The following is a 20148-nucleotide window of genomic DNA, read 5'->3' on the forward strand; positions in this document are numbered from 1 at the left end:
GGTGTGGCCACAGAATGTGTGCGGTCATTAACATATATGGAAATTGGAAGGTGTGGTCAAAATAAATATTTAATTATATTAAAATTAGGGGGCGTGGCTATTGTTTATATGTAAAACGTGTGGGCGTGGTCACGCAAGGGTGTGGCCATTAAGAAACCAAGAAAATGGAGGATTTGGTCAAAGAGATCTTTAATTAATATGTAAATTAGGGGGTGTGGTCACTCTTTTGGGAGCGGGGGTCTCCGGACAGTCGGACCCTGGGGGAGGGAGCTCAGGGCCCCCCAGGACACCCAAAAACCCCCCAGGATCCCCCAAAATTCCCTCTTGGAACCTTCCAAGACCCCCCGAAATCCACTCAGGATGACCCCAGACCCCTCAAAATTCACCCAAAATCCCCCAGACCCTCCTGGATCCCTTCAGAGCCCCCTAAAACCCCCTCGAGTCCCCCCCAGGTCATCTCTGGACCCCCTCAAAATCCCCCAAAACCCTCCCAGGACACCCCCAGGCACCCCCAATCCACCCAAGATCCCCTCAAACCCTCCTGGATTCCCTCAGAACCCCATAAACCACCCCAAAAATCCACCCAGACCCCCTCAAACCACCCCAAAACCCCTCCTGGACACCCCCAGATACCCAAAACCACCCAAAATCCCCCCGAAATCACCCAAAATCCCCCCAGAACCCCCCAAAATCACACAGAGCCAGAGCCTGGGGCACTTGGCAGCTTTAATCCCGGTGTCACCAAGGCCACCGCGCCTGTCCCCAGCTGCGGGGGGGTTTTGTGGGGCCGTTTTTGGGGCGGGGGTCCCGAGACCGAGCGGCCCTGGAGGAGGGGGCTGCTCTTGCCGCTCGGGGCCGCCCCCAGAGCCCCCCAAAAAGCCCCAAAACACCCACAGGATGCCTCAAAACCCTCCCAAAACCCCCCCAAAATCCCCCCAACCACCCCCGGATCCCCTCAGACCCCCCCAAAACCACCCAGAACCCCCCGAAAATCCACCCAGAAACCCCCCAAAATCCATCCAGGCCCCCCAAAATCCACCCAGAAACCACCCAAAATCCACCCAGAAACCCCCCAAAATCCACCCAGACCCCCCCAAAATCCACCCAAGACCCCTCCAAAACCTCCCTGGATCCCCTCAGACCTCCCCAAAACCACCCAAAATCCCCCCGAAAATCCACCCAGACCCCCCAAAATCCACCCAGAACCCCCCAAAACCACACAGAGCCAGAGCCTGGGGCACTTGGCAGCTTTAATCCCGGTGTCACCGAGGCCACCGCGCCTGTCCCCAGCTGCGGGGGGGTTTTGTGGGGCCGTTTTTGGGGCGGGGGTCCCTAGACCGAGCGGCCCTGGAGGAGGGGGCTGCTCTCGCCGCTCGGGGCCGCCCCCAGGGCGCGCTGCAGCAGCCGCCGAACCGCGGGGACATTTGGGGACAGCCACGCCCGGGACCGGCCGGGAGGGGACGCCGGGGACAGCAACGGGGACTTGACTCGTCTGGGAGGGGACACGCGGTGTCACCGCCTGGCCGAGGGGTGTCCCCGATGTCCCCAACCCCACAGTGTCACCTCCTCCCCATTGGGAGTGTCCCCGATGTCCCCGACCCCATAATAACCCCATAAAAAGTGTCCCCAACCCCGTAGGGAGTGTCCCCAACCCCAGAGTGTCACCAACCCCATAGGGAGTGTCCCCAGTGTCCCCCCAGTGTCCCCAGTGTCCCCAGTGTCCCTATTCCCCCAATGTCCCCAGTGTCCCTGATGTCCCCCCAGTGTCCCCAATGTCCCAGTGTCCTCAATCCCCCCAGTGTCCCCATTGTCCCCAGTGTCCCTGATGTCCCCCCAATGTCCCCAGCGTCCCCAATGTCCCCAGTGTCCCCCCAGTGTCCCCCCAGTGTCCCCAATGTCCCCCCAGTGTCCCCAATGTCCCCAATCCCCCCAATGTCCCCAGTGTCCCCAGTGTCCCCCCAGTGTCCCCAATGTCCCCCCCAGTGTCCCCAATGTCCCCAATCCCCCCAGTGTCCCCAGTGTCCTCAATCCCCCCAGTGTCCCCATTGTCCTCAGTGTCCCTGATGTCCCCCCAATCTCCCCAGTGTCCCCCCAGTGTCCCCAGTGTCCCCAATCCCCCCAGTGTCCCCAGTGTCCCTGATGTCCCCCAATGTCCCCAGTGTCCCCCCAGTGTCCCCATTGTCCCCTCACCTGTAGGTGTACGCGGCCGTGCCCAGGGCGGCCGCCACCAGCACGAGTCCCACGAACAGCGTGGTGTGACCGCCGGCCGGGGCAGCTCCTGGGGACAGGGACAGCCCAGTGCCACCAGGGGACCTTGGGGACAGCCCCCTGCCCCTGTCCCTGTCACCTCTGGGACCAGGAACAGCCCAGCCCCACCTAGGGGACACTGGGGACATCCCCCAGGACCCTGTCCCCTTGTCCCTGCCACTTCCTCGGAACAGGAACCACCCAGGGGTGCTTGGGGACATCCCCAGGACCTTGGGGGACATCCCTGAACCCCGTCCCTGTCACTCCCCGGTGCAAGAACTGCCCAGTGCCACCCAGGGGACCCTCGGGGACCCTGTCCCCCTGTCCCTGTCACCTCCCCGGAGCAGGAAGAGCCCAGCCCCACCCAGGGGACCTTGGGGACATCCCCTGCCCCTGTGCCACCTCTGACAAGGCAGGGCCAGCTCAATCCCACCCAGGGGACTTCAGGGACCCTGTCCCCCTGTCCCTGTCACCTTCTCCAGGACATGGACAACCTGGCCCCACCCAGGGGACATTGGGGACATCCCCAGACCCAGTGCCACCTCCTCCGGGACAGGGACACCCCAGCCCCACCCAGGGGACACCCGTGGACCCTGTCCCCATGTCCCTGTCACTCCCCAGAGCCAGACCCATCCAGAGGACCTTGGGGACATCCCAGCCCCTGTCCCCGTGTCCCTGTCACCTCCAGGACCAGGAACCGCCCAGCCCCACACAGGGGACATTGGGGACATCCCAGCCCCTGTCCCCGTGTCCCTGCCACTTCCTCGGAGCAGGAACCACCCAGCCCCACCCAGGGGACATCGAGGACATCCTCCTGCCTCTGTCCCCATGTCCCTGCCACCCCTCCAGGCCAGGGACACCCAGCCCCACCCAAGGGACACCCATGGACATCCCAGGACCCTGTCCCCGTGTCCCTGCCACTCCCCAGAGCCGGAACCACCCCGGGGACCTCAGGGACCCTTTTCCCCCGTCCCTGTCACTTCCTCAGAACAGGAACCGCCCGGCCCCTCCCAGGGGACCTTGGGGACATCCCCTGGCCCTGTCCCCGTGTCCCTGTCACCTCCGGGACCAGGAACATCCCAGCCCCACCCAAGGGACACCCGTGGACATCCCAGGACCTTGTCCCCATGTCCCTGCCATTTCCTCAGAACAGGAACCGCCCAGCCCCACCCAGGGGACCTTGGGGACATCCCAGCCCCTGTCCCCATGTCCCTGTCACTCCCCAGAGCCGGAACCACCCAGGGGACCCTGGGGACATCCCAGGACCCTGTCCCTGTCACCTGCAGGACCAGGAACCGCCCAGCCCCACCCAGGGGACCTCAGGGACCCTTTTCCCCCTATCCCTGCCACCCCTCCGGGCCAGGGACACCCAGCCCCACCCAGGGGACCTTGGGGACATCCCAGGACCCTGTCCCCATGTCCCTGTCACTCCCCAGAGCCGGAACCACCCAGGGGACATTGGGGACATCCCCTGGCCCTGTCCCTGCCACTCCCTCAGAACAGGAACCACCCGGCCTCACCCAGGGGACCCTGGGACATCCCCAGCCCTGTCCTCGTGTCCCTGTCACCTCCCTGGAGCAGGAACTGCCCAGCCCCACCCAAGGGACACCCGTGGACATCCCAGCCCCTGTCCCCATGTCCCTGTCATTCCCCAGAGCTGGAACCACCCAAGGGACACCCGTAGACATCCCAGCCCCTGTCCCCATGTCCCTGTCACTTCCCAGAGCCAGAACCACCCAGAGGATATTGGGGACATCCCAGGACCCTAACCCTGTGTCCCTGTCACTTCCTTGGAACAGGAACCTCCCAGCCCCACTGAGGGGACATTGCGGACATCCCAGGACCCTGTCCCCATGTCCCTGCCACTTCCTCGGAACAGGAACCACCCAGGGGACCCTGGGAACATCCCCCTGCCCCTGTCCCCCGTGTCCCTGTCACCTCCGGGACCAGGAACATCCCAGCCCCACCCAAGGGACACCCGTGGACATCCCAGGACCTTGTCCCCATGTCCCTGTCACCTCCTCGGAACAGGAACCACCCAGCCCCACTCAGGGGACCTTGGGGACATCCCAGCCCCTGTCCCCGTGTCCCTGCCACTTCCTCGGAACAGGAACCACCCAGGGGACCTTGGGGACATCCCAGGACCCTGTCCCTGTCACCTGCAGGACCAGGAACCTCCCAGCCCCACCCAAGGGACACCCGTGGACATCCCAGGACCCTGTCCCTGTGTCCCTGTCACTCCCCAGAGCCGGAACCACCCAGGGGACCTTGGGGACATCCCAGCCCCTGTCCCTGCCACTTCCTTGGAACAGGAACCGCCCAGGGGACCTTGGGGACCCTTTTCCCCCTGTCCCTGCCACGTCCTCAGAACAGGAACCGCCCGGCCCCCACCCAGGGGACCCTGGGGACACCCCCCGGCCCTGTCCCCGTGTCGCACCTCCCACGGCCACGCGGGTGGTGGCCACGGCCAGCCCGTTGCCGTTGGCCAGGGACACGTTGAGGCAGAAGAGGCCGCTGCGGTTGAAGTCCTGGCGCAGCACGAGCTCGCAGCCGGGCGGCGACGGCGACACCGCCGAGCACGACTCCGCCTCCGCCGTGCGACACTCGGCGTCCGCCACCACCGTGCACACCTCCGAGGGCACCCTGCGGCCGCGCCGCCGTCGGTTTGGGGGCGTTTGGGGCCGTTTTGGGGCCGTTTTGGGGCAGTTTTTGGGGGGTTTTGGGGCCATTTAGGGGGATTTGGGGCCAGTTTTGGGACCGGTTTTGGGGCTTTGGGGGGGATTTGGGATCGTTTTTGAGGATTTGGGACAGTTTTGGGGGTTGGGGGCAGTTTTGGGGGGATTTGGGGCCGGTTTTGGGCCGTTTTGGGGCAGTTTTTGGGGGGTTTAGGGGCCATCTAAGGGGATCTGGGGCCATTTTTGGGACCGGTTTGGGGGCTTTGGGGGGGGATTTGGGATCGTTTTTGAGGATTTGGCGGGGATTTGGGACAGTTTTGGGGGTTGGGGGCAGTTTTGGGGGGATTTGGGGCCGTTTTGGGGCCGGTTTTGGGCCGTTTTGGGGCCGTTTTTGGGCCAGTTTTGGGGCCGTTTAGGGGGATCTGGGGCCATTTTTGGGACCGGTTTTGGGGCTTTGGGGGGGGATTTGGGATCGTTTTTGGGGCCTTGGGGGGGATTTGGGACAGTTTTGGGGGGTTGGAGGCAGTTTTGGGGAGATTTGGGGCCGTTTTGGGGCCGGTTTTGGGCCGTTTTGGGGCCGTTTTTGGGGGGTTTTGGGGCCGTATAGGGGGATTTGGGGCCATTTTTGGGACCGGTTTTGGGGCTTTGGGGGGGATTTGGGATCGTTTTTGAGGATTTGGCGGGGATTTGGGACAGTTTTGGGGGTTGGGGGCAGTTTTGGGGGGATTTGGGGCCAGTTTTGGGCCGTTTTGGGGCCGTTTTTGGGGGGTTTAGGGCCCATCTAAGGGGATCTGGGGCCATTTTTGGGACCGGTTTGGGGGCTTTGGGGGGGGATTTGGGATCGTTTTTGAGGATTTGGCGGGGATTTGGGACAGTTTTGGGGGGTTGGGGGCAGTTTTGGGGGGATTTGGGGCCGTTTTTACGGGTTTGGGGCGGGTTTTGGGGGTCGGTTTTGAGGATTCCGGGTGGTTTGGGGGCCGTTTTGGGGGCATTAGGGATAATTTTTGGGATCTGGAGCTGTTTTGAGGGGTTCTAGGGTCGTTTCTGGGGGGATTTGGGGTCATTTATGGGAACTTTTTCGGGGGTTTGGGGGCAGTTTTTGGGTCATTTTCAGGCCCGGTTTTTTGGCGCTTTGGGTGGCATTTTTTGGGGGCGATTTGGGATCACTTTGAGGGTTTGTGGGCGCCGTCCCCTCCCTTGTCCCTGCTCACCCTCCCTCGCACGTCACCGTCAGCTCCACGCTGCTGCCGCCGCCACCCTCGGGCACCACCTGCACGATGGCCACGCTCTCGATGCCCTCTGGGGAGGGGCCAGGGGGGCTCAGCGAGGGGGGAAGCCCCGGTTGGACCCTCGGGGACCCCCCTGGGACCCCCAGATCCCCCCGGGACCCCCGACTCACGGACGATGTCCAGCTGGGTGGCGAAGGTGCCGTAGCGGTACAGGACACAGGGCACGTCCCCGAGCGGCGCCTGGCGCTTCACCAGGGCCAGGGGCTGGGCTGTGGTGCCAGATGTGGCTCCAGATGTGGCGCCAGCTGTGGCGGCGGCCAGGGACACAGCGGTGGCTCCCACGGTGGCTTCTATGGTGGCATCAGCGGTGGCAGCGAGTGTGGCCGCAGCGGTGGCAGCGAGGGCGGATCCAGCTGTGGCCGCTCCAGCTGTGGCCGCTCCAGCTGTGGCCGCAGCAGCTGTGACGTCACTCGCGCCTCCGTCTGTCGCCGCACCTGCAGGGACACACGGGAAACGCTGGGCGGGGACAAGGGGACAGCAGAGCCCTCGGGGACATCCCCGATGTGTCCCCAGCCCCGGGCCGGGCCAGCACCCACCTGCAGCCGCTGTCGCTTCCACCGAGGCGACAGAGGGGACAGAGGTGGCCCCGGCCGCGCTGGCGACAGAGGGGGACACGGAGGAGGCGACGGGCGCGGTGCCGGCGGCGGCGGAGGGGACCGAGAGCTCGGTGACAGCGACCGCAGAGGGCGCGGTGGCGGCGGGACCGGTGACAGCGGGGACAGCGGGACCGGTGACAGCGGGGACAGAGGGATCGGTGACAACGGGGACAGCGGGATTGGTGACAACGGGGACAGAAGGGTCGGTGACAACGGGGACAGAAGGGTCGGTGACAACGGGGACAGAAGGGTCGGTGACAGCCGGGTCCGAGGGCTCCACTGCCGAGCCCCCCGTGGGCTCCGCCGGCTCCCCAGAGGCTGCGGGGGCTGTGGGGAGAGCGGGGCTGGGGTCACCCCCGGGACCCCCCGATTCCGGGCTGGGGTCACCCCCGGGACCCCCCCAGCTCCATTGTCCAGGATGCTCCGTGTCCCCTCAGGTGACATTGGGGGGACACAAGGTGGGCTGGGGGGGTCTGGGGGCTCTGTGGGGTGGGGAAGGGACATTGAGGACACAAATTATGGGGTGGGGTGGCTCTGAGGTGTGGAGGGACATTGAGGACACTCAGTTTGGGGTGAGGGGACATTTGGGACACTCACTATGGATTGGGGTGGCTCTGAGGGGATGAGGGGACATTGGGGACACTCAGTCTGGTGTGGGGGGACATTGGGGACACTCAGTGTGGGGTGAGGGGACATTGGGGACACTCAGTATGGACTGTGGTGGCTCTGAGGGGTTGGGGGGACATTGGGGACACTCAGTCTGGTGTGGGGGGACATTTGGGACACACATTATGGATTGTGGTGGCTCTGGGGGGGTGAGGGGACATTGGGGACACACATTATGGATTGTGGTGGCTCTGAGGGGATGAGGGGACATTGGGGACACACATTAAGGGTTGTGGTGGCTCTGAGGGGCTGGGGGGACATTGGGGACACTCAGTCTGGTGTGAGGGGACATTTGGGACACTCACTATGGACTGTGGTGGCTCTGGGGGGTGAGTGGACATTGGGGACACTCACTATGGACTGTGGTGGCTCTGAGGGGATGAGGGGACATTGGGGACACTCACTATGGACTGTGGTGGCTCTGGGGGGGTGAGGGGACATTGGGGACACTCAGTCTGGTGTGGGGGGACATTTGGGACACACATTATGGATTGTGGTGGCTCTGGGGGGGTGAGGGGACATTGGGGACACACATTAAGGGTTGTGGTGGCTCTGAGGGGATGAGGGGACATTGGGGACACTCACTATGGTGTCCGGGGACATTGGGGACACACATTAAGGGTTGTGGTGGCTCTGAGGGGCTGGGGTGCCACCAGGGCGCCACCAACCAGGGCTGTGCCAGCACCAGCCCGTCCCGCAGCCCGCGGTGACACCGAACCCCCGCTCCCGCTGTCCTTACCGGTGCTGGCGGCCGGCACCGTGCTCTGCGCGCCGGCGGTGGCGGCGGTGGTGGCCGCGGGCTCGGTGCCCGCCCCGGTGGTGGCGGCGGCGGGGGCCGTGCTGGGCCCGCAGGGGCTGAGCGGGATGGCGGCCTGGAGCACCAGGCGGGCCGAGAAGGTGCCGCTGTCGCGATAGGTGTGGGTGACGGTGGCGCTGCGCGAGATGAGGGTCCCGCTCTGGTCCCCGAAGTCCCACGAGTAGGAGATGTCGGCGTGGCGCAGGTACCGGCTCGGGTCGTGCAGCCGCACCGCGAACGCCACCGCGCGGTTCCGCACGAAGCGACCGCCCCCGGTCACCGCCGCCGCCGCCGGGTCCTGCAGCTGCGACACCGCCACCGACAGCGGGACCTGGTCTGCGGGGACAGCGCGGGGACGCCGTGAGGGTGGGGACAGTGTGGGGACAGCGCGGGGACACGGTGAGGGTGGGGACAGTGTGGGGACACGGTGAGGGTGGGGACAGTGTGGGGACAGCGTGGGGACAGCGTGGGGACACGGTGAGGGTGGGGACAGTGTGGGGACAGCGTGGGGACAGCGTGGGGACAGCGCGGGGACAGCGCGGGGACACGGTGAGGGTGGGGGGACAGTTGGGGACAGTGTGGGGACAGTGTGGGGACACGGTGAGGGTGGGGACAGCGTGGGGACACGGTGAGGGTGTGAGGGAGGACAGCGTGGGGACAGCACAGGGACACGGTGAGGGTGGGGACACAACGTGGGGACAATGTGGGGACAGCGTAGGGACACGGTGAGGGTGGGGACAGCGCGGGGACAGCGCAGGGACATGCTGAGGGTGTGAGGGGACAGCATGGGGACACGGTGAGGGTGGGGACAGCATGGGGACAGAGTGGGGATGGGCAGTGGAGTGACTGGGAGATGGGAATGGTGGCGTGTGGTGTCACCTGCAGCCAGTGTCACCTACAGTCAGTGTCACCTGTGCCCAGTGTCACCTACAGCCAGAGTCACCTGTGCACAGTGTCACCCATAGCCAGTGTCACCTGTACTCTCTGTCACTTGCACCCAGTGTGACCCACACCCAGTGCCACCTGCACCCCATGTCACCTGCACCCAGTGTCACCCGCACCCAGTGTCACCTACAGCCCCAAAACCCAGTGTCACCCACAGCGCCAGCACACAATGTCACCTAAGCCGGGTGTCACCTGCACTCGGTGTCACCTACAGCCCCCAAAATCCACTGTCACTTGCAGCACGGGCACCCAGTGTCACCCGCACCCAATGTCACCCGCAGCCAATGTCACCTGCACCCAGTGTCACCCACTCCCAGTGTCACCCACACCCAGTGTCACCAGCACCCCCACCCCAAACCCCCAGCCCCATTCCCCACCCTGTGCCCCCCGGTGTCCCCCCGGTGTCACCCACCGGTGACACTGAACTGGCTGCTGCCGTGGCCGATGGGGACGAATTTCTGCCGGCCCCGGGCGTGGTACACGGTGACCTCCATGGTGTAGGAGCCCAGCGCCACCCCCTGAGTGTCCACCGTGAGCTGTGACACCGGCCCGTCCAGCACCTGCCAGTACCGCCCTGGGGACAGTGGGGACAATGGGGACAGTGCCACCATGGGGACAGTGCCACCGTGAGCTGTGACACCGGCCCGTCCAGCACCTGCCAGTACCACCCTGGGGACAGTGGGGACAATGGGGACAGTGCCACCGTGAGCTGTGACACCGGCCCGTCCAGCACCTGCCAGTACCGCCCTGGGGACAGTGGGGACAATGGGGACAATTGGGACAGTGCCACCATGGGGACAGTGCCACCGTGAGCTGTGACACCGGCCCGTCCAGCACCTGCCAGTACCGCCCTGGGGACAGTGGGGACAATGGGGACAGTGCCACCGTGAGCTGTGACACCGGCCCGTCCAGCACCTGCCAGTACCGCCCTGGGGACAGTGGGGACAATGGGGACAGTGCCACCACCATGGGGACAGTGCCACCGTGAGCTGTGACACCGGCCCGTCCAACACCTGCCAGTACCGCCCTGGGGACAGTGGGGACAATGGGGACAGTGCCACCACCATGGGGACAGTGCCACCGTGAGCTGTGACACCGGCCCGTCCAGCACCTGCCAGTACCGCCCTGGGGACAACAGTGCCACCATGGGGACAGTGCCACCATGGGGACATCCCACCCTGAGTCCATCCAGCACCTGCCAGTACCGCCCTGGGGACAGTGGGGACAATGGGGACAGTGCCACCGTGAGCTGTGACACCGGCCCGTCCAGCACCTGCCAGTACTGCCCTGGGGACAGTGGGGACAATGGGGACAGTGCCACCACAGTGGGGACAGTGCCACCATGGGGACAGTGCCAACATGGGGACAGTGCCACCACCATGGGGACAGTGCCACCATAGCAGGGACAGTGCCACCATGGGGACATCCCACCCTGAGTCCGTCCAGGACCTGCCAGTACTGCCCTGGGGACAATGGGGACAGTGCCACCATGGGGACAGTGCCACCATAGCAGGGACAGTGCCACCATGGGGACATCCCACCCTGAGTCCGTCCAGGACCTGCCAGTACTGCCCTGGGGACAATGGGGACAGTGCCACCATGGGGACAGTGCCACCACCATGGGGACAGTGCCACCATAGCGTGGCTAGTGCCACCACAGAAGGATCGGTGGCACCGCAGTGGGCTCAGTGCCACCAAAATGGGGACAGTGGCACCACAGCGGGGTCGGTGCCACCAAAATGGGGTCAGTGCCATCACAGTGGGGTCAGTGCCACCACAGCGGGGTCAGTGCCACCTCAGCAGGGTCGGTGCCACCCCGGGGCCAGCGGTGCCACCCCGGGGCCAGCAGTGCCACCCTCACTCACCCCATGTCCACCAGACGTAGACGAATTTTCCCCGCCGGCCCTGGGGCAGGGGGGTCCCGTCCGGGAAGGTCCCGGTGGCGTCCGGCTGCTCCGGGAACACCGGGTCCCCCTGGGTCACCTGCGTGCCTGCGGGGACAGCGGGGACACCACGGGGACATCAGAGGGACACCGGGTCCCCCTGGGTCACCTGCGTGCCTGCGGGGGACAGCGGGGACACCACGGGGACGTCAGGGGTCAGGGGACATAGGGGACACTGTGAGGACATCAGGGGTCAGGGGACATAGGGGACACCGCGGGGACATCAGAGGGACACCGGGTCCCCCTGGGTCACCTGCGTGCCTGTGGGGACAGCGGGGACACCACGGGGACATCAGAGGGACACCGGGTCCCCCTGGGTCACCTGCGTGCCTGCGGGGACAGTGGGGACACCACGGGGACATCAGGGGACATAGGGGACACTGTGAGGACACCACGGGGACATCAGGGGTCAGGGGACATTGGGGACACTGTGAGGACATGAGGGGTCAGGGGACATTGGGGACACTGCAGGGACACCACAGGGACAGCAGGACTCAGGGGACACTGGGGTCAGGGGACATTGGGGACATCGTGGGGACACCGGGGGGACACCGGGTCCCCCTGTGCCACCTGTGTGCCTGTGGGGACACCGAGGACACCACAGGGACATCAGAGGGACACTGGGGACACCAGGGACACATGGGGTGAGGGGACACGATGGGGACACCAGGGACACCATGGGAACACCAGGGATAAGGGGACATTGGGGACACCAGGGATGAGGGGACATTGGGGATAACATGGGGACACCGGGGCTCAGGGGACATTGGGGACACCAGGGACACCATGGGGTGAGGGGACACCATGGGGACACCAGGGTTCAGGGGACACCGCAGGGACACTGAGGGGACACTGGGGTTTTGGGGTAGTTTAAGGGTGGTTTTAGGGTGGTTTTGAGGAGTTTGGGGTGGTCTGGGATTGTTTTGGGGTGGTTTTGGGAGGTTTAAGGGGTTTCAGGGTGGTTTGGGATGGTTTTGGGGTTGGTTTGGGGTGGTTTTGGGTTGTTTCAGGGTGGGTTTTGGGTAGTTTCAGGGTGGTTTTGGGTTAGTTTTGGTGTGGTTTTGGGGTGGTTTCAGGGTAGTTTTGAAGATTTAAGGGGTTTTGGGGTTGTTTTGGGGTAGTTTCGGGGTAGTTTCAGGGTGGTTTCAGGGTGGTTTTAGTGTGGTTTGGGGTGGTTTTGGAGTAGTTTTGGGGTAGTTTCAGGGCGGTTTTGGGGTGGTTTCAGGGTGGTTTGGGGGTTGGTTTGAGGTGGTTTCAGGGTGGTTTTGGAGATTGAAGGGGTTTGGGGTGGTTTCAGGGTAGTTCCAGGGTGGTTTTGGGTTAATTTTGGGTTGTTTCAGGATGGTTTTGGGTTGTTCCAGGGTGGTTTTGGGTTGTTTCAGGTTAGTTCTGGGTAGTTCCAGGGTGGTTTTGGGTTAGTTTTGGGTTGTTTCAGGATGGTTTTGGGTTAGTTTTGGGTTGGTTTTGGGTTGTTTCAGGATGGTTTTGGGTTAGTTTTGGGTTGGTTTTGGGTTGTTCCAGGATGGTTTCAGGATGGGTTTCAGGTTAGTTCTGGGTAGTTCCAGGATGGTTTTGGGTTAGTTTTGGGTTGTTCCAGGGTGGTTTCAGGTTAGTTCTGGGTTGTTTCAGGATGGTTTTGGGTTGGTTTTGGGTTGGTTTTGGGTTGGTTTTGGGTAGTTCCAGGGTGGTTTTGGGTTAGTTCTGGGTTGTTTTGGGATGGTTTCAGGTTAGTTCAGGGTAGTTCCAGGGTGGTTTGGGGTTAGTTTTGGGTTGGTTTTGGGTAGTTCCAGGGTGGTTTTGGGTTGTTTCAGGGTTGTTTCAGGTTAGTTCAGGGTAGTTCCAGGGTGGTTTTGGGTTGGTTTTGGGTTGTTGCAGGGTGGTTTTGGGTTAGTTTGGGGTTGTTTCAGGTTAGTTCTGGGTAGTTCCAGGGTTGTTCCAGGATGGTTTCGGGTTGGTTTTGGATTGTTTTGGGATGGTTTCAGGTTAGTTCAGGGTAGTTCCAGGGTGGTTTTGGGTTAGTTCTGGGTTGTTTCAGGATGGTTTTGGGTAGTTCCAGGGTGGTTTTGGGTTAGTTTTGGGTTGTTCCAGGATGGTTTCAGGATGGGTTTCAGGTTAGTTCTGGGTAGTTCCAGGGTTGTTCCAGGATGGTTTTGGGTTGGTTTTGGATTGTTTTGGGATGGTTTCAGGTTAGTTCTGGGTAGTTCCAGGGTGGTTTTGGATTGTTTTGGGATGGTTTCAGGTTAGTTCAGGATAGTTCCAGGGTGGTTCCGGGCGTCTCGGGGCTCTCAGACCGTTGACGGTGCAGTTCTGCCCCCAGACCACGCGGCCGTCGGGCAGCGCCCGCTGGGTGCCGGGCAGGCGCAGGGCGATGGAGAACGTGGCCTGGGCACCCGCCAGCGTCGGCGCGTCGTTGCTGATGTCGAAGGTGACATCGCCACCTGTGCGGGGACAGCAGCGCGGAGGGGTCGGTGACACGGCCAGACCCCCCCAGTGACAGGGCCAGACCCCACTGGTGACAGGGCCAGACCCCACTGGTGACACGGCCAGACCCCACTGGTGACAGGGCCAGAGCTCCCCAGTGACAGGGCCAGACCCCACTGGTGACAGGGCCAGACCCCCCGGTGACAGAGCCAGACCCCACTGGTGACACGGCCAGACCCCACTGGTGACAGGGCCAGACCCCCCCGGTGACAGGGCCAGACCCCCCTGGTGACAGAGCCAGACCCCCCTGGTGACACGGCCAGACCCCCCCGGTGACACGGCCAGACCCCCCCAGTGACAGGGCCAGACCCCACTGGTGACACGGCCAGACCCCACTGGTGACAGGGCCAGACCCCACTGGTGACATGGCCAGACCCCCCAGTGACACGGCCAGACCCCACTGGTGACAGGGCCAGACCCCACTGGTGACAGGGCCACCCCGGGTGGGTGACAGAGCCAGCCCAGGGGGGTGACACGGCCTGGGTGGGTGACACAGCCACTCCAGGTGGGTGGCAGAGCCAGCCCGGGTAGGTGACATCGCCACCTGTGCGGGGACAACAACGGGGAGGGGTCGGTGACACGGCCAAACCCCCCTGGTGACACGGCCACCCCGGGTGGGTGACAGAGCCAGCCCGGGGGGGTGACACAGTCACTGTGGGTGGGTGACACGGCCAGGCCAGGTGGGTGACACTGCCAGACCTCCCTGGTGACACAGCCAGGCCTGGGGGATGACACGGTCACCGTGGGTGGGTGACACGGCCAGGCCAGATGGGTGACACTGCCAGACCTCCCTGGTGACACGGCCAGGCCTGGGGGATGACACGGTCACCATGGGTGGGTGACACGGCCAGGCCAGGTGGGTGACACGGTCTGGGTGGGTGACAGAGCCAGCCCAGGGAGGTGACAGAGCCAGCCTGGGGGGGTGACAGAGCCAACCTGGGGGTGGGTGACATGGCCTGGGTGGGTGACAGAGCCGGCCCAGGGGTGTGACAGAGCCAGCCCAGGGCAGTGACCCGGCCCCTCGGGGGTGACAGAGCCATCCCGGGTGGGTGACAGAGCCATCCCGGGTGGGTGACACAGCCAGCCCAGGGCGGTGACAGAGCCATGCCAGGAGGTGACCCGGCCCCTCGGGGGTGACACGGCCCGGGTGGGTGACAGAGCCATCCCAGGAGGTGACAGAGCCATCCCAGGCGGTGACCCGGCCCCTGGGGGTGACAGAGCCATCCCGGGTGGGTGACAGAGCCATCCCAGGCAGTGACCCGGCCCCTCGGGGGTGACACGGCCCGGGCAGTGACAGAGCCAGCCCAGGGCGGTGACACAGCCATCCCGGGCGGTGACAGAGCCATCCCAGGCAGTGACCCGGCCCCTCGGGGTGGCGCTCACCTCTCCAGCAGTCGCGGCTGTCGCGCTGCTGCCAGGGCGGGTACAGCGCCGAGTCCCAGGCACCGAACGGCCCCGGCCGCCCGCTCCAGGCCGGGCTCCGCCCGCGGCTCCGGCCCCGCCCGGGGGCTCCTGCGGGGACAGCGACAGCGACAGCGGCATCAGGGACAGCGGCACCACGGGGCCCGTGTCCCCCGTTTTCGGGGGCTGTGGAGTCCCCGTGTCCCCCATTGTTGGGGAACGTCGTGTCCCTATTCGCAGGGGCATGAAGGGTCCCATCTGTCCCCCGTGTCCCCATTTTGGGGGTTTGTCACGTCCCCCATGTCCCCCATTTCAGGGGTTTGTCACGTCCCCCATGTCCCCCATTTCAGGGTTTTGTCATGTCCCCCATGTCCCCCATTTCAGGGGTTTGTCATGTCCCCTGTGTCCCCATTTCGGGGGTTTGTCACGTCCCCCATGTCCCCCATTTTGGGGGTTTGTCACGTCCCCTGTGTCCCCATTATCAGGGATTTGTCACGTCCCCTGTGTCCCCATTATCAGGGGTTTGTCGTGTCCCCCGTGTCCCCATTATCAGGGAGATCAGAGGTCCCACATGTCCCCTGTGTCCCCCATTCTCAAGGGTTGTCATGTCCCCCCGTGTCCCCTATTTTTGGGGGGCTGTCGGGTCCCACACGTCCCCAATGTCCCCCACTCCCAGGACACTCCCATGTCCCCAGTGTCCCCAGTGTCCCCAATGTCCCCAACTCTCAGTGGTCAGTGAGGTCCCCATTGTCCCCACTCCCAGGACATTGCCACATCCCCCATGTCCCCAATGTCCCCCATTTCCCCCCTCCCAGGCCCCCCATGTCCCCAGCTCTCGGTGGTCAGTGAGGTCCCAATGTCCCCAATGTCCCCCACTCCCAGGACACCCCCATGTCCCCAATGTCCCCAATGTCCCCCACTCCCAGGACACTCCCAAGTCCCTCGTGTCCCCAACTCTGGGGGCTCATTGAGGTCCCCAGCGTCCCCCAAGTGTCCCCCACATCTCCCCTCTGCCACCCCCACCCCTGGGGCGTCCTCCGACCCTGGGGGGACCCGGGGGGGACCCGGGGGGGACCCGGGGCCCTCGTGACGGGGCTCGGGCCAAGCCACGCGCGGGCAAAGCCGTCACATGGGCCCAAAGCTGCTGCATGTGACGCTCAGCTGAGCCGGAGGGACGGGACGGGAGGGACGGGAGGGACGGGACGGGACGGGAGGGACGGGACGGGACGGGAGAGACGGGACCACCATGGGGTCGGGGGGCTGCAGGGTCCCCCAAGTGTGAGGGGCCGCAAATTCCTCCCAGTTTCGGGGGCTGCAGATTCACCCCAGTTTCGGGGGGCTGCGAATTCATCCCAGTTATGAGGGCAGCAAATTCATCCCAATGTCGGGGGGCTGTAAATTCCTCCCAGTTTTGGGGGGCAGCAAATTCACCCAAATGTCGGGGGGCTGCAGATTCATCCCAGTTTTGGGGGGCTGCAAATTCACCCCAGTTTCGGGGGCTGCAAATTCCTCCCAATGTCGGGGGCTGCAAATTCCTCCCAGTTTCAGGGGCTGCAAATTCATCCCAGTTTTGGGGGGCTGCAAATTCCCCCAAGTGTGAGGGGCTGCAGATTCACCCCAATGTCGGGGGCGGCGAATTCATCCCAGTTTCGGGGGGCAGCAAATTCACCCCAGTTTTGGGGGCTGCAAATTTATCCCAATTTCGGGAAGCCACAAATTCCTCCCAGTTTCGGGGGGCTGCAGATTCATCCCAATGTCGGGGGGCTGTAAATTCACCCCAGTTTTCGGGGGCTGCAAATTCTCCACAGTTTCGGGGGGCTGCAAATTTATCCCAATTTCGGGGAGCCCCAAATTCCTCCCAGTTTCGGGGGCTGCAAATTCCCCCCAGTTATGAGGGCAGCAAATTCATCCCAATGTCGGGGGCTGCAAATTCCCCCCAGTTTTGGGGGGCTGCAAATTCCTCCCAGTTTCGGGGGCTGCAAATTCCTCCCAATGTCGAGGGGCCGCAAATTCTCCCAAGTGTGAGGGGCCGCAAATTCCTCCCAGTTTTGGGGGGCAGCAAATTCACCCCAGTTACGGGGGCTCCAAATTCCCCCCAGTTTTGGGGGGCCGCAAATTCATCCCAATGTCGGGGGCTGCAAATTCCCCCAAGTGTGAGAGGCTGCAAATTCATCCCAATGTCGGGGGCTGTAAATTCACCCCAGTTTTGGGGGCTGCAAATTCATCCCAGTTTCGGGGGGCTGCAAATTCACCCCAATGTCGGGGGGGCTGTAAATTCACCCCAGTTTTGGGGGCTGCAAATTCCCCCAAGTATGAGGGGCTGCAAATTCATCCCAATTTCGGGGGGCTGTAAATTCCCCCCAGTTTCAGGGGCTGTAAATTCACCCCAATGTCGGGGGCTGCAAATTCCCCACAGTTTCGGGGGCTGCAAATTCCTCCCAGTTATGAGGGCAGCAAATTCATCCCAATGTCGGGGGCAGCAAATTCATCCCAGTTTTGGGGGGCTGCAAATTCATCCCAATGTCGGGGGGCTGCAGATTCCCCCCAGTTTCGGGGGGCTGCAAATTCCTCCCAGTTTTGGGGGGCTGCGAATTCATCCCAATGTCGGGGGCTGCAAATTCCCCCAAGTGTGAGGGGCTGCAAATTCATCCCAGTTTCGGGGGGCTGCAAATTCACCCCAATGTCGGGGGCTGCGAATTCCTCCCAGTTTCGGGGGGCAGCAAATTCACCCCAGTTTCGGGGGCTGCAGATTCATCCCAATGTCGGGGGGCTGTAAATTCCTCCCAGTTTCAGGGGGCTGCAAATTCACCCCAATGTCGGGGGCTGCGAATTCATCCCAGTTTTGGGGGGCAGCAAATTCATCCCAGTTATGGGGGCTGCAACTTCCCCCCAGTTTTGGGGGCAGCGAATTCATCCCAATGTCGGGGGGCTGCAGATTCCCCCCAGTTTCGGGGAGCCCCAAATTCCTCCCAGTTTCGGGGCTGCAAATTCCTCCCAGTTTCGGGGGGCTGCAGATTCCCCCCAGTTTCGGGGGGCTGCGAATTCACCCCAGTTTCGGGGGGCTGCAGAGTCCCCCCTGTTCCCCACTCTCCGGGCACTCACCCCTCTCCCCTGACCCCCCAAGTCCTCCCTGTCCCCCCATTAGGATTTCCCTTTAAGGGGGGCTCTGCACCCCAAAACCACCACAGGATGAGGCTCTGGACGCGCCCCGCACCCCAAAAAAAACCCAAAAAACCCCCAAAAAACCCATTTATGCCTCTATCCCAAACCCAAAACCACCCCAAAGGGGAATTATCGGGGTACACCCCAACTCTATGAAGGATTTCCCTTTCGAGGGGGGCTCTGCACCCCAAAACCCCATGGGATGAGACTCTGGACGCGCCCCGCACCCCGAAAAAAAACCCCAAAAAAACCCCAAAAACCCCATTTATGCCTGTAACCCCAACCCAAACCCACACCTGGGGACCCCCCAAAACCACCCCAGAGGGGAATTATCGGGGTACACCCCAGCTCTATGAAGGATTTCCCTTTAAGGGGGGGCTCTGCACCCCAAAACCACCACAGGATGAGACTCTGGACGCGCCCCGCACCCCAAAGAAACCCTCAAAAAACCCCCAAAAACCCCAAAAACCCCATTTATGCCTCCAACCCCAACCCAAACCCACACCTGGGGACCCCCAAAACCACCTCAAAGGGGAATTATCGGGGTACACCCCAGCTCTATGAAGGATTTCCCTTTAAGGGGGGGCTCTGCACCCCAAAACCACCACAGGATGAGACTCTGGACGCGCCCCACACCCCAAAGAAACCCCCAAAAAACCCCCAAAAAACCCCATTTATGCCTCTATCCCAAACCCAAAACCACCCCAGAGGGGAATTATCGGGGTACACCCCAACTCTATGAAGGATTTCCCTTTAAGCGGGGGCTCTGCACCCCAAAACCCCACAGGATGAGACTCTGGATGTGCTCCGCACCCCAAAAAACCCCAAAAAACCCCCATTTATGCCTCCAACCCCAACCCAAAACCACACCTGGGGACCCCCCAAAACCACCCCAAAGGGGAATTATCGGGGTACACCCCAGCTCTATGAAGGATTTCCCTTTCGGGGGGCGCTCTGCACCCCAAAACCCCACGGGATGAAGCTCGGGGAGCCCCCCCGCCCCCCCAAATCCCCACTCACTCCGCTGAGCCTCAGCCAGGAGCAGGAGCGCCCCCAAAACCGCGATGGCCCCGAGCCCCCTCATGGTCCCCGCTCGTCTCTCGCTCCTCGCTCGGCTCGGCCGGGGCAGAGGCGCCGGGGACGGCGGCGGCGACACAAAAAGGGGGCGCTCATTTGCATAACCCCGCCCCCCCCAAAAAGGGGGGCGCTCATTTGCATAACCCCGACCCACCCCCGACCCACGTGGGGCCAGCCGCGGTCACACGGCGCGGGGGAGGGGGGGACACGGGGACCCCCCCAAAAGAGTCAGGGGGGTTTGGGGGGGACATTGGGAGCGTTTGGGGGGACATTGGGACCCTTTTGGGGTTTAGGGGGACATTGGGACCATTTTGGGGGTTTCGGGGGACATTGGGAGCGTTTTGGGGGTTTCGGGGGGACATTGGGAGCGTTTGGGGGGACATTGGGAGCGTTTTGGGGGGAATTGGGACCGGTTTGGGGTTTAGGGGGGACATTGGGAAGGTTTTGGGGGTTTGGGGGACATTGGGACCGGTTTGGGAGTTTGGGGGTGACATTGGGAGCATTTTGGGGGGACATTGGGATCCTTTTGGGGGTTTCGGGGGACATTGGGAGCGTTTGGGGGGGACATTGGGACCGGTCTGGGGTTTCGGGGGACATTGGGAGCGTTTGGGGGGACATTGGGACCCTTTTGGGGTTTAGGGGGACATTGGGAGCGTTTTGGGGGTTTAGGGGGACATTGGGAGCGTTTTTGGGGGTTTGGGGGGGACACTGGGAGCATTTTGGGGAGACATTGGGAGCGTTTTGGGGGTTTGGGGGGACATTGGGAGCATTTTGGGGGGACATTGGGACCGGTTTGGGGTTTTGGGGGGACATTGGGACCCTTTTGGGTGTTTGGGGGGACATTGGGAGCATTTTGGGGGTTTGGGGGGA

General features: G+C 63.1%; 1 protein-coding gene across 1 annotated transcript; it reads right to left on the reverse strand.

Annotated features, from left to right (window-relative positions):
* Positions 1-1238: 1238 nt before the first annotated feature.
* PMEL (premelanosome protein) lies at positions 1239-19381 on the reverse strand. The gene is made up of 12 exons (XM_054649032.2): positions 19222-19381; positions 15022-15150; positions 13449-13595; positions 11080-11205; positions 9627-9788; positions 8213-8605; positions 6748-7134; positions 6322-6645; positions 6134-6221; positions 4685-4890; positions 2191-2278; positions 1239-1492 (listed from the first exon to the last, which is right to left on the reverse strand). The coding sequence occupies exons 1-12, from the start codon at positions 19283-19285 to the stop codon at positions 1333-1335; spliced, it is 2274 nt and encodes a 757-aa protein (XP_054505007.2). The 5' UTR covers positions 19286-19381; the 3' UTR covers positions 1239-1332.
* Positions 19382-20148: the final 767 nt, after the last annotated feature.

This window comes from Agelaius phoeniceus, chromosome 35 (assembly GCF_051311805.1).
Source record: "Agelaius phoeniceus isolate bAgePho1 chromosome 35, bAgePho1.hap1, whole genome shotgun sequence".
Lineage (NCBI taxonomy): Eukaryota > Metazoa > Chordata > Aves > Passeriformes > Icteridae > Agelaius > Agelaius phoeniceus.